The sequence below is a fragment of the Prunus dulcis genome, chromosome 3 (genome assembly GCF_902201215.1).
Source record: "Prunus dulcis chromosome 3, ALMONDv2, whole genome shotgun sequence".
Classification (NCBI taxonomy): Eukaryota; Viridiplantae; Streptophyta; class Magnoliopsida; order Rosales; family Rosaceae; genus Prunus; species Prunus dulcis.
In genome coordinates, this window is record NC_047652.1 from 18593460 (window position 1) to 18606364 (window position 12905).

The 12905-nt window shown below is 35.5% G+C and overlaps 2 protein-coding genes across 2 annotated transcripts; both read left to right on the top strand.

Annotated features, from left to right (window-relative positions):
- Window positions 1-5764: 5764 nt before the first annotated feature.
- LOC117621567 (GDSL esterase/lipase At2g04570-like) lies at window positions 5765-8420 on the top strand. Its single transcript, XM_034352122.1, has 3 exons — window positions 5765-6401; window positions 7362-7851; window positions 8097-8420. Exons 1-3 carry the CDS (start codon window positions 6036-6038, stop codon window positions 8288-8290), a joined length of 1050 nt encoding a protein of 349 aa, XP_034208013.1. The 5' UTR covers window positions 5765-6035; the 3' UTR covers window positions 8291-8420.
- A 2290-nt stretch (window positions 8421-10710) lies between these two features.
- Window positions 10711-11836, top strand: LOC117621568. Its single transcript, XM_034352123.1, has one exon. It carries the CDS (start codon window positions 10845-10847, stop codon window positions 11517-11519), a length of 675 nt encoding a protein of 224 aa, XP_034208014.1. The 5' UTR covers window positions 10711-10844; the 3' UTR covers window positions 11520-11836.
- Window positions 11837-12905: the final 1069 nt, after the last annotated feature.

Below are 12905 nucleotides of genomic sequence, written 5' to 3' on the forward strand. Positions count from 1 at the left end.
CCTAAGAACAATGCCTGAGCCAAAGAATTGACAATGACTTTATAGCTTTAGATCATTCTGATTATCAGTTCCTTTCCTTCTATATACGTGTATATTCAGAATATCCTTGGATTCCTTTTGGTCCTCATTATTTTCTAGGAGTTAATTTGAGTTTCCAGACACATTTATCCACACAGCTTAACTAAAAACACAAATGTTTCATCTTTTGCTGAAGTATCAATGTCTTTGACATCTTTACTATGCACAAATTTTCTGCAAGATTCACCTATTCGGGTGAAAGAATCACATATTAGTATGAGCTAAATTATAGACATTCTTTATTAGTATTAATATTACTAGAAACAAAAAAGTCTCTGGTTCGTTTCGTAAGGAAAGGAAAGGGCAGAAAGAAAGAGGATCATGGTTTTGGAGCTGTCCAAGCATGATTGTCATTTCCAGTCCTATTACTTTAGCTGCATTGTTTTCAATTCATATTCTAGGTTTAGGCATGCGCATAATACCTGCTTATAAGTATATTTAATTTATGTTTGAGAAAAAAATCACCCAATTCAAAAACTCAACCAGAGAAGATAAAGTTCGTAACTTTTGTGGTTTAGGGAGCAGAGAGAAATTTGGATGTTTTTGCTATGAGGAATCTGGCGGAGAGAAAGAAGAAGAAGAAAAGAAAGAGATAAGGGAAGGAAATAAAATATATATATATTTTATAATTTTGGATTGATTTGACGATTATATCCCTGAATTTAATAGTTTTTTTGACAGAGTGACTATTTAAGAGCACTTATATTAACGTTTAGGACTATGAGTTATACAAAAAACCTTTAAAGATGCAATATGATAGTTTCACAAACGTCATGGACGTTTTGTGATAAAAAGCCTTTTCTTAATCTTATCAAAATTTTAAAAAATTTAGGTCGATTTGTTTGGAAAAAATAATTAAACTTAACATAAGAAACAATTAACACAAAAAATTAACACGCAAGAAAATTTAACATAAAAACAAGTTAATACAAGAAAACCAAATTTACATATTTCCTTATTGAAGCAAAATCATGATTTACATCAGCCGGAAATGTAAAAGGAATGTAAAAGTGGCTTTACACTCTCAAATTTACATCTCCCCATTGAAGATGCTCTTAGATCATCAAATTGGAAGTTTATGTTCCTCCATGACCTTCGCTCAAAACAGAAAGGTGGGGGAAAGACGATAAAATCAAAATGTTCTACATTATGCGCGATCTCTCCTAGCCATAGCTCTAGAATTCCAAATGAACATAAAACGTATCTAAGTACGTACCCCACCTTTGTTTTAGAGTGTTGTTAAACAAACCCTAAAATTAACTGAGTACACCCTATAAGTACACCCTAATATTTAAATCAAAATGTAAAATTAATTAAGTACACCCTGGGTAACTACCAAAAATACCCATGGTACACCCTTAAATACTCTATCACACAACACCCTAACCAGTCCTAAGCCAGGTTTCTCTTTTTACATAAATTTGTGCTCTGTTTTTCGATTTTGGGTTTGCAATACTTTTGAGAGAAATTGGTAAGAATTGGATTTGTGCATGAATGAAATTTTGTGTTGATTTGTCAAATTGCGTTGGCTCATCCAAAATTTCAACTGCAGCTATGGGTAAAGATGGAAGCTGGTCGATTGAGAAGCCAACACTTCAGAACATGAACAAGCAAGGTGAGCAAGATTGCTTCAGTTTTAACATCACAATAACTGAGGGTCCTTTGTAGCAGTGTTTACCTAAATGGTGTACATATTGATGATGGTTGTCATGTCGACAGTTGAAACTAGTGTAACAACCCATGATACAACAAGTGGAATGCTAACCAAGATATCTGAATCTGATTCTGAAACTCAAAATCGATTTATAAATTGTAAATAGTTGAGGGCCTTGAGTGGAGAATTGAAAGGCAACCTTCCTGATAACTGACTTGAAACCGCAATCCAGTTTTCCAATAAATGAATTACGATTACTCTAACAGAGGAGGGAGAGAGAGATGGAGATGGGGAACTATAAAACGGAAATAGAAAAGTTTTCTCCTAGCTAACAGAGGTGTCGAAAGTCTGCATTTGGATAACACCAATAAAGGCATTTGGAGAAGATGCTCAACCCAGCAAGATCAGAAAACTAATTGTTAGACATTAGAATAAAATTTTCAGATTCTACGATATGCGGATGAAACTCATTGTTTATGTAAGTACGAATAGAAATTACATTTGTATTATTATTAACATATGATCAATATGTTCTTTTTGGTCATTTATATTAGAGTAAATTAGTAATTTAATTAATAATTTAGTAGTAGGGTGTGCTCAATTAATTTTAAGGTTCATTTAGCAGTACCCTTGTTTTATTGCTTTTGGATTGGACTTGTCGAATATTAATTAGTACCCTTGTTTTATTGCTTTTGGATTGGACTTGTCGAATATTAATTATTGACAAGGATATCAATAATGCTCACGCCTCACATATGGTTACTTGTAATAATTTATTGTGGTTCAAAATTCCCTATTTTAGAAAGCTTTATCAAATGTTTTTATGATGAAGACGGCTCTATTTATTGACTCTTTATTATTTAGCAATGAAGTAACATGACTTGCACATTAAATTTTTAGGTGTTATATATATATATATATATATATATATATATATGGTCATTCTCTAGGGAGAGGGAGGAGGAGCATTGTATTGGATTGTCTCAAAATTATCTCTTACGTGAATCGAATCCGGGTGCATTTCGGGGTGGGGGAGAGTTTGGCCAACTTTTCCACTGTGGTGCCACCCCATATGTAAATTTTTATGCGTTATTAAAAGTAGGCCTCATCATTTGGCCCGCGTGCTCATGGGCCAATGGGGGCTCACCCGGCCTGGCCCGTTATGGGCTTTGAGATGGCCCGGCCCGCCTTTAGCCGAGCTAGGCTTGGGTTTAGGTGTCTGAAGCCCGGCCGGCCCATAGGCCTGGCCTGCTTAAGCCCAAGAAAGCTCGGCCCGTTAGGCCCGCATATATATATATATATATATATAATTATGTATAAATAAGAGTTTAGGTTTAGGATTATATTACTTAAATCACATATATAATTTGTTTCATTTCATTTACTTTTCTTTACTCATTCCTAATTTATAATTGGATGATTAGAACATTAATTTGTGTCAAGTATTAATTCAACAATTATATATATATAAAAGATGAACAACATATCACATCGCCAAATATAATCATATCACGAAACATAATCGTACCACCAAATATAATCATGCTTTTCTTGAACACATCGTCAAATATTTGCATATTTATTCATATCATCCTTTAAATTTTTTTTTATTTTTATACTTAGTATTTTTAAAAATGATTTCTTAAAACATATTACGATCTAATTATGTAATAACCTCAAAAATGATACTTGGTTTTATTATTTTTGTGGAAAATCTTATAAGTTGTGTGACTTTATTGGGTGTTTTATGAATTTGGTTTGAAGTGAAAATATTGGAATTAAGTGAGTTTAATCTCAAATTTGAACTAAAATGCCTTTATGATTAAGTTAATAATTTTTTTTAAGGAAGTAGGGCCCGTTTAGGCTCGGACCGGCCCGATGGGCTTTTTCAAGCCCGGCTCATGGGTCGAGCTTGGGCTTTGAATTTTCTAAAAAAACCCGGCCCAGCCCGGCTCGATATTTTCTCTCTCCTCTTTAAAGCCTAGCCCAAGCCTATTAAATTTGGGCCGGGCCGGCCCATTGAAGAGCCCTAATAAAAAGGGTGTTGTTAAACAAACCCTAAAATTAACTGAGTACACCCTACTACCAGACTATTTATTGAGTTACTAATTTACCCTAATAGAAAATGACCAAAAAGGATACATTGAATTGTAAACACCCAGTTAATTTTAGGATATACTCGGTTAATTTTAGGGTTCGTCTAACAACACCCTATTAAAATTTGACTTATGCTACAATCAATCATGTATGTTTGCAAATATAATTTCTACCAGTTCAATCATGTATATTTATTTTTCAAATGTCATCCACATATATTATGATACATGAACTTATTATACTACGTGACTGTATTCTAATATCATACAATAATTACCAAAAATTACGAAACTAGTATTTCTCCAGATGAGCCCACTTTGAAGCTAGTATTATACTATTTCTCACCGTGAGCTCATACACTTTAGTTCCCCCGTTATTATTTCCCACGATACAGGTCGAAAGAAATAGGGTAAAACGTGAAAACACAGCCCAGCCCTCAAAGTTGAACGAAATCATTTTCTTTTTTCTTTTACCAAAAAAAATCAGAGACTCATTAGCAGAAGAAGAAAGAAAAGCCCCATAACATCAACAGTCGCCATGAAAAAGCTCTACAACAAGAAAGGCGCAGTCCACCCATCTCCATCGCCAGCCCCACCCCCCAGCCATTCTCACCCTAACCGCAGCCCTCTGCGACGAAGACAAGCAGGTCCTGGCCTACCTCATCTCTCCTACACCAACAACAACTCAGGCAGCAACATATGTGGTATTTTTGGGCATTGGTCCCCAAACCAATGTCATAAAAGTAATCTGTCAGATTTGTTGGAGTATGAAAGCTACATAAAATAATTGAGATCAAATATCACTTTTTTTTATTTTCCATTTATTCTGTGATCAATCCCAGCCATCATTACATATCAAATGTGTATGGCCAAAACTAAACTAGATAGATAATAGTGGAACTATAAGTTGAGGCTTTCGGGGACAATACAACTAATTTTCCAAAGACATGAAAATGAGGCATGTATTTAAGCACCTCCAATTCTGTTGGGAAGAGCTTTAAAAACCCAAGTCAAGTTTGAAAGGAACTGGCCATTTTCTTGGGCGGTTGGCAACCACATGATATGTTTTACATTAACTCACACAGCTCTCTTCTCCCTCACTCACTTTCCACATTTGGCTGCATTTTTCGGTAGTAGTTGTGAAGGCCAATGCAGTCTTATTTGCTCTCCAAATCTCTAGCTTAAAAGTTGAGGACCATATCTCACATTATCTTCATGCATGTGAAACAATCCAATCAACATGATGTATATGAAAGATTTGAATGCCAAATGGATTGAGTTTTGGTTTATGAGTTTCAATAATTTGCCACTAAACATGGCTTCATGCCTAGTTTAATTAACATATAGGTGGGTGTATATTTTTCCAACATTCGTATAGGTAGGTAGACATAAATAATTCGTTAGTGTATACAAAATCCATACACGTCAATGAAAATGATACAACATTTATTGGTACAACAATATATTTGGTCCTCCAGTGCAACTGGCTTGAGTTTGGTTTTCTTTTCTCTCTCTTTTTTTTTTCTCATTAACCGGACTGGGGAGGTTGGGATCGTGGTGGGGAGAAGTCGAACTTGAATCTCTTCCAATCGATCAGAAAAATAAATGTATCATGCTTATGGTCAAAATTAGTACTAATTATCTTTCTCAAATTGTCAACTATGATTTTTAAAACTACGTGATTTTTCATCAACAGTCAGAAAATATAAGCGGATGAGTGAGTGGGTGGTTTAATTTTTCTCCGAAATTCGTACAGTACAGTGCAGCCGGGGCCTTCTGTTTGATTTGATTGAATAAATTAGTTTGACATAATAATCTATCTGCAGAAATATCACCTCCACAATTAATTTGATATTTTTCATTTTTTGATCCTATATATTTTGACACTAAATATTAATTGCTCCATAGTATATTGCAACGGAATTAATGGTACATCTGTCTCTTGCCAAGCAAAGATTTTTTTTCTTCTCTCTGTCTAGAAATCTAGAAATTCCCTTGAAGACCAACCTCAGTAAAGCATTAGCAGCAATTTAAACTCTCAACAACTTCCCTCTACCCCAATGCCTTTTAATTCAAACTTTTGTATTTATGTTCCAACCAATATTATTTATACATGACAAAGCCCCTCTCCTCAACCCATGTCCAAGTTTGTTCTGTTCACGCATACATATCTGGACACAAATAATTAACAAGCAAAACAGCTGAACATGGCAAACTTGCACATTTCATGGCTTCTTCTAGCTCAATGCCTGTTGCTAGTCACCAGAATTACTGCCAAAGTCCCAGCAGTCGTCGTGTTCGGGGACTCTTCGGTTGATGCTGGGAACAACAATCAGATTCCCACAATTGCCAGGAGTAACTTTCAGCCTTATGGCCGGGACTTTTCCGGTGGCAAGCCGACTGGGAGGTTCTCCAACGGCAGAGTGCCTACAGATTTCATCTCCCAGGCTCTTGGACTCAGACCATTCATACCTGCCTACTTGGATCCTTCCTATAACATATCAGATTTTGCCATTGGTGTCACCTTTGCTTCCGCTGGGACTGGCTATGATACTGCAACTTCAGATGCGCTGGTAAGTACCAAATATTTAGCATAAAGCTTCTCTTGTCTCACACACATTTAATATCGAGTAATGCTACACTTACCGCATTTTTATCCTACATTTCTATACCACATGATGTGGCATGTCCATATCATATGCCACATCAATTAAATCAATTAAGTGTATTTTAATAAAGAAAGTTTAATTGATAATTTTTTTTTAAAGTGTTAATAAATCATAGAAGAATGGAAAATTTTAAATAATTATAATTAATATGTAGCTGTCCACCTCATCTGCCATATAAGGTAGTATAAGAATGTGGTATACAAATGTGCTAAGAGTAGCATTATTCTTTAATATCATATGGGCTACATATATGGATTAGGCCAGTTGACCAGGACAATGAGCTCGCTTCTTTGCACCTAAGTTCGAAACTTCCTCCCCATAAATTAAATTAATTTAATATTACCTCTTGTATAAAAAATAAAAATAAAAAATCAGATGGCCTTTACCCTTACCTCTTACTCTGCATGTGGTGTTCATAATTGGACTTGAATGTTTATCTTTACCCCTTACACAATACGTGGTGTTCACATGTTGGGCTTGAATGTTTGACTCCGATGTGGACTTGACTTCACATGTAGCCCATTATATGGTAGTCCCACGTGACGGGGCGTGTTGAAGAATATGAGTCTCATATCGGAAACTTGACAAAAAAAAATACAAAATACAATGAATGGTTCCACTACTAATATAACCGAGGCCTTTTGTGATACAACCTCATACTTACTGGGTTTTGTAGGTAGTTAAGTTGGGGACAATATCGATGTTGCTAGTAGTGAGCCGATGACCCATCTTTCTACAATTTAACAGTAGATTGATATTGGATACTAGCCAATCAGTGTCCATTCCATCAATATCATGTTCAATTTTCCTTTTTTTTTAAAATTAAAATCCCAGTTCATCATTTGTCACTGCCTTAATTTGCAGTCTGTGATACCACTATGGAAGCAGCTGGAGTACTACAAGGAATACCAGAACAAACTGAGACTTTATCTTGGAGGAAACAAAGCAAACGAAACAATCAATGGAGCTTTGCACATTATGAGCTTAGGCACCAATGACTTCCTGGAAAACTACTACTCATACCCCGGCCGGTCATCCCAATACTCTATCCAACAGTACCAATATCTTCTCATTGGAATTGCAGGAAATTTCATCAAGCAACTCTACCATCTTGGAGCCCGGAAAATCTCCCTCGGAGGTCTGCCTCCGATGGGGTGCTTGCCATTGGAGAGAACCACAAACATCATGGGTGGAAATGACTGCATTGAAGATTACAACAATGTGGCTCTGGAGTTCAATGGCAAGTTGAATGGCTTGACCACAAACCTCAACAAAGAGCTTCCTGGTCTCAAACTTGTGTTTTCAAACCCATATTACATTTTCCTGCAGATGATAAGAAGACCTTCTTTGTATGGTAAGTCAGTGACTTGTATTAAGTGTGCTCTGTTGCAAATGTTTGACCCAACCACTACACAAAAACTTTAGAGCACCATATTTCTCACTTTAGCATTTAAGTATTCACATTCTTTTGGGTGGTGGATATCATGTGATTTTTATTTGTAGTTTCTATATGTAGTTTTTTCTCCCCGGTTGAAGTTAGAGAATTTGTACGTGTGTTAAACTGTAATTTATCTGATTAAATTCTCATGTGACTGACAGGATTTGAGGTGACATCAGTAGCTTGCTGTGCCACAGGGATGTTTGAAATGGGGTACGCATGCAATCGAAACAACATGTTCACCTGCACGGATGCAAGCAAATATATATTCTGGGATTCATTTCATCCTACAGAGAAAGCAAACCATATCATCTCTGATTATGTGGTGAAAAATGTACTGGCCCAGTTTCTTTGATTCTCTTTAATTTCAAGACCAATGTATGTGTCCTATGTTTTAGTGTCATTACATATAGTACATTAAGAAACTAAGCCTAATGTTGATAAAAAAACATGATTTTGGCACTTGGCAGAAAAATGGCATAAAGCCTGCCCCCCCCCCCCCAAAAAAAATTTGTGTACCCTACAGGCAACAGCAGCAACATGCTATGTGGAAGTACATTGTGGCAGGGTTGGCTATGAATTTAAGTAATTTTGAATTAAGTACTTGATATTTGAAGGGCCAGGACCTAGTTAGGCAACTTGAGCTAGGGTGGACCACACTTGGTGTCACATGATAAGGTAACTATTAATGACACTCAGCTCTATTTTATTGATCTCTAGTTATTTAAGGATTTCAGTATATTTCTTTACAATAAGGATAAGGTGTTCGATGAAATGCCTATAAAAAAATGAAGTGGCCATAGTAATATTTTTCTTCCCCACAAAGAAAAATCCACGGTCTCCTGTTTGTAGACGAAATTTGGAATATAAGTTTCATATTACAAGTTAAATAATGCCAAGACAAACTGAGTGATCAGATTCATAATCATCAATGATGATTTATTGGTTTATTGGTTACGTCTAAATTTGATGATCATCAATAATTTGGAAGTTTATGTTCATCCATGGCTTTCTCTAGAAACAGAAAGTTGGGGAAGGACGATAAAATCCAAATGTTCCATATTATGCATGAGCCTCTCCTAGCTAGCAAGATCTAGAAATGTCCAATTGAACATCAAAATTATCTAAGTACGTACCCCACCTTTGTTTTATTGCTTCTGGACTTGCCGAATATTTTGACAGGAAGATCAATAATAATTTATGATATCCCACCACCATAGTTAATTGTAATAATTTATTTGCTCGAGTTTAGGTCAAAATTCCCTATTTTAGAAAACTTTTATATATTTTTTTTAATGAAGACGGCTTTATCGAGAACTCTTTATTACTTAGCATTGAAGTAACATGACTTGCATATAATTTGAGATTAATCGTTTTATTAGTTCCTGAATTTAGATCCAATTTATATTTGAATCCCTTAATTTCCCCAAAAAAAAGAAAAAATTTATATCTTTAAAATAATAATAAAATAAAAAATTAAATTTTGAGGGGAGTAAAAATCAGGATAGATGGGGGGGAGAGATTTTTTTTTTTTAAAAAAAAATTATTCATATTTTAATCAATTAAATACAAAAATACCATTTTACCTCTGCATTTAACAGAAAAGTTAACAAAATTGACGATATGATCATTTGTCCTAACGAAACTAAAATTGAATTACCACGAGAACGATTTTGGAAATTGAAGGACTTAAATGCAAATCAGGTCTAAGTTCATGGACTAATAAAATGATTAACCCTAAAATTTGAGTTATGCTACAGCGACTTGTGCATGCTCTCACATATAATTTCTAATTGTGAAATTGTTCGGTGAAGATGAAGCACATGTTTAACATGTGAACAGGTTATACAACATGAATAGACTTCAATACCATATAATAATTTATGAATAATACTAATCTTACTACATTTTTATACTATAATTTTATACCCAATGATATGGCAGTTGATGTGCACATACCACATTATGTAAAATACTAGTTTTTATTTTTCTAATTTTATTTATTAAAATACACTTCATTCATTTAATTGATGTGGCATATGATATGGACATGCCACATCATGTGGTTTAAAAATATAGAATAAAAATATGATAAGGTTACTATTATGAGTCCAATTTTCATGTTACCTCCTTAGTTTTGTGACATGTTTCTCTTTACTTAACATAAAGTTAACTTTGTTGATTTCCTTAATTTCTTTTATTAATATTAATAATAAAAATAATGAAATTAAAGTAAAAAAGAGGTCTAATCCTCATATCCTCATCGTTTTGGTCGGCGCTGCCTCCTGCGCTCCATATCCTCTACCACAGCCAGCACTCTTCCTTGCTTTAGTAATTTTCCCTATATTTTCCAAGTGATTCCCCAAAGAATTGGTTCAAATTTTGTCGCACATTCAACATCGATGAATCCATCCGAAATTCACAAGCTTTTTCCCAATTAGTAAGTGGTAATACCGTACTATTGTATAATTTCTTCCTAAAAAGAACCTCTAAAATATTGTATTGATATTTTTATTATTATTATTATTAAAAATTAGGGAAATTAATAGAGTTTATTTTTTGTTACATAAGGGACACGTGTCACAAAATTAAGAAGAAAACAAGAGCGCAAAAGGAATTTGGTAATAGGAAAAGTAGAGCCTACCAATGCAATATGAGCCAGAGAGGTGTAGCATTATCCTTTCTCTAGATGGGCCCACTTTGAAGCTAGTATTATACTATTTCTCACCGTGAGCTCCTAAACTTGACTTCCTTATTTCCCACGACACAAGTCCAAAGAGGTATAAAACGTGAAAACAGAGCCCGGCCTTCAAAGTTGAACGAAATCATTTTATTTTTTCTGTAACCAAAAAATCAGAGCCTCCGTTGGCAGAAGAAGAAAGAAAAACCCCACAACATCAACAGCCGCCATGAAAAAGCTCTACAACAAGAAAGGCAAAGTCCACCCATCTCCATCGCCGCCCTCCATAGCCGATCCTCTGGCTCTGCTTCCCGCAGCCATTCTCACCCTAACCGCAGCCCTCTGTGAAGAAGACAAGCAGGTCCTCGCCTACCTCATCTCCTGCACCAACAACAACAACAACTCAGGCCGCAAATTCTGCACAACCCATGAGCCCAACAGAAGCGGAGGCGAGGCTGGTGGGCCCCGGCCCCACCTGCACCCTCCTCTGTTCCAGTGCGACTGCTTCAGGTGCTACACGAGCTTTTGGGCGCGCTGGGATGCTTCGCCCAATCGCCAGCTGATACATGAGATCATAGAGGCTTATGAGGAGAGGCTGGCGGAGAAGAAGAAGAAGCTGAGGAGCTCAAAGGTGAGGAAGGCAGAGAGAAGGAAGATGAACAAAGTTGGTGATGATGAATTAATTAAAGGCAGCAGGGGAAATGGTCACATGGGTTCTGGGGAATTAGGGCAAGTGATGATGGAAGAGGTGGAGGTGGGCCCAGATGTTGTTGTTGTTGAAATGGACGGTGGTGATTGCTCTGGTGATGATGAAGGCTCTGAAGTCGGGATGGAGAAGGGGACCATGAGGAGGCTGGTGAGTTTCATTGGGGACAGGATTTGGGGTGTTTGGAATAGGGCTTAGTTCTGTCCTCAACACAGATAAGTTCCTAATTACCAAATTATTTTCCTGTTTCAATTTTTTTTTTTTAATCCCTTTTTGTAAATTATCCGTCTCTTGTTAATTTGGGTTTTGGTTTTGGTTTTAGTTCTTCTTGTTTTTTTTTTCCAAGATAGTTTTACTAGATTGGATATAAATTCCAATCTGGTGCTTAATTTTGGATTATTGGAAGGGTGTTCCTCTTGTAAATGATCTGTGTTTCGCTTCATATGTGAGATTGATGATGTATGATTCATCTGCAATAACATTTTTGCAGCATTTATCCTTCTGCATTGAGGTCACTATGTTTTACTCTATGTTTCTGCTTAATTGGGGAGATTATTATTATTATTATTTTAATTTTAAGAATATTGCAGGCTGCAGCCATAGTCATAAGTAGCAGAAAAAAGGTGATAGCAATATTTTGTTATTCCGAACACAGAATGTCAGTTGAAAAAATTATCAAGCGTGGCATATTATGATTGGTTTAAAATAATGCCATCTTCTTTCAAGTAAGTCTTTCTTCATAAGTAGACTGTGTTTTAATTTAATAAAATTATCATTAATTTGAAGATTTTTTAGTCATAAAATAATTTGATTGTAACTGGTTGAAGTGGAAATGGTCAAAGGTCAATAATCATCAGCGTTGAATCGATCAACAACTAGAGTCTACAGATGAGGGCAGAAAGATATGACTAGAAATTCTAATTCTACGTTTGAAAATGCCAATTTTCTTGGACCATCCATGGTCCAACAAGGTTGTTTCCTTTAATGTTCTCTCTCTCTCTCTCTCTCTCTCACTCTTAAGTGTGATCAAAATTAATCAAAATGGAAATTAAATTGATGAGAGAAAAGGAGGGGATCTTTCATGGTTATTTCTGCATTACTGCCTGGCAAGGAAAATAATATGCTGTTTTGTATCGACATGTGAATTAGTCTAAGTTTTAGTTAGACTTTTGTTTTTGCCAAATCTATAATGATTTTTTTTTTTTTTCAGGCGTGCTGCTCATTGCACCTATTTAGTAATGCTGTTGTAACTATTAAACTACTAAATATAAGTTCAACTTTCATACCCGGGCACGAACGTAAACCACTAACATTGCTGTGGCCTTAGTCTTTTAGGTTTGGAGGTTTGGTGATTGGACTGAGTTAGGAATTAGGTTGTTTTTATGAGAGAGAACTTTTAATTTGGGTCGGATTAGAGCACAACAAAGAGTAGTGAGTTTGGGTTAATCGTTACTTGACACGGATATGCAAAAATGATATGACCCCCTAAACACGAAGGATAAACAAATCGAGTTAGTGTCAAACTTAATAACTTAATTTTGACACGTAAACATGTTAAAATATTATATAGAGAAAATTGTTCAT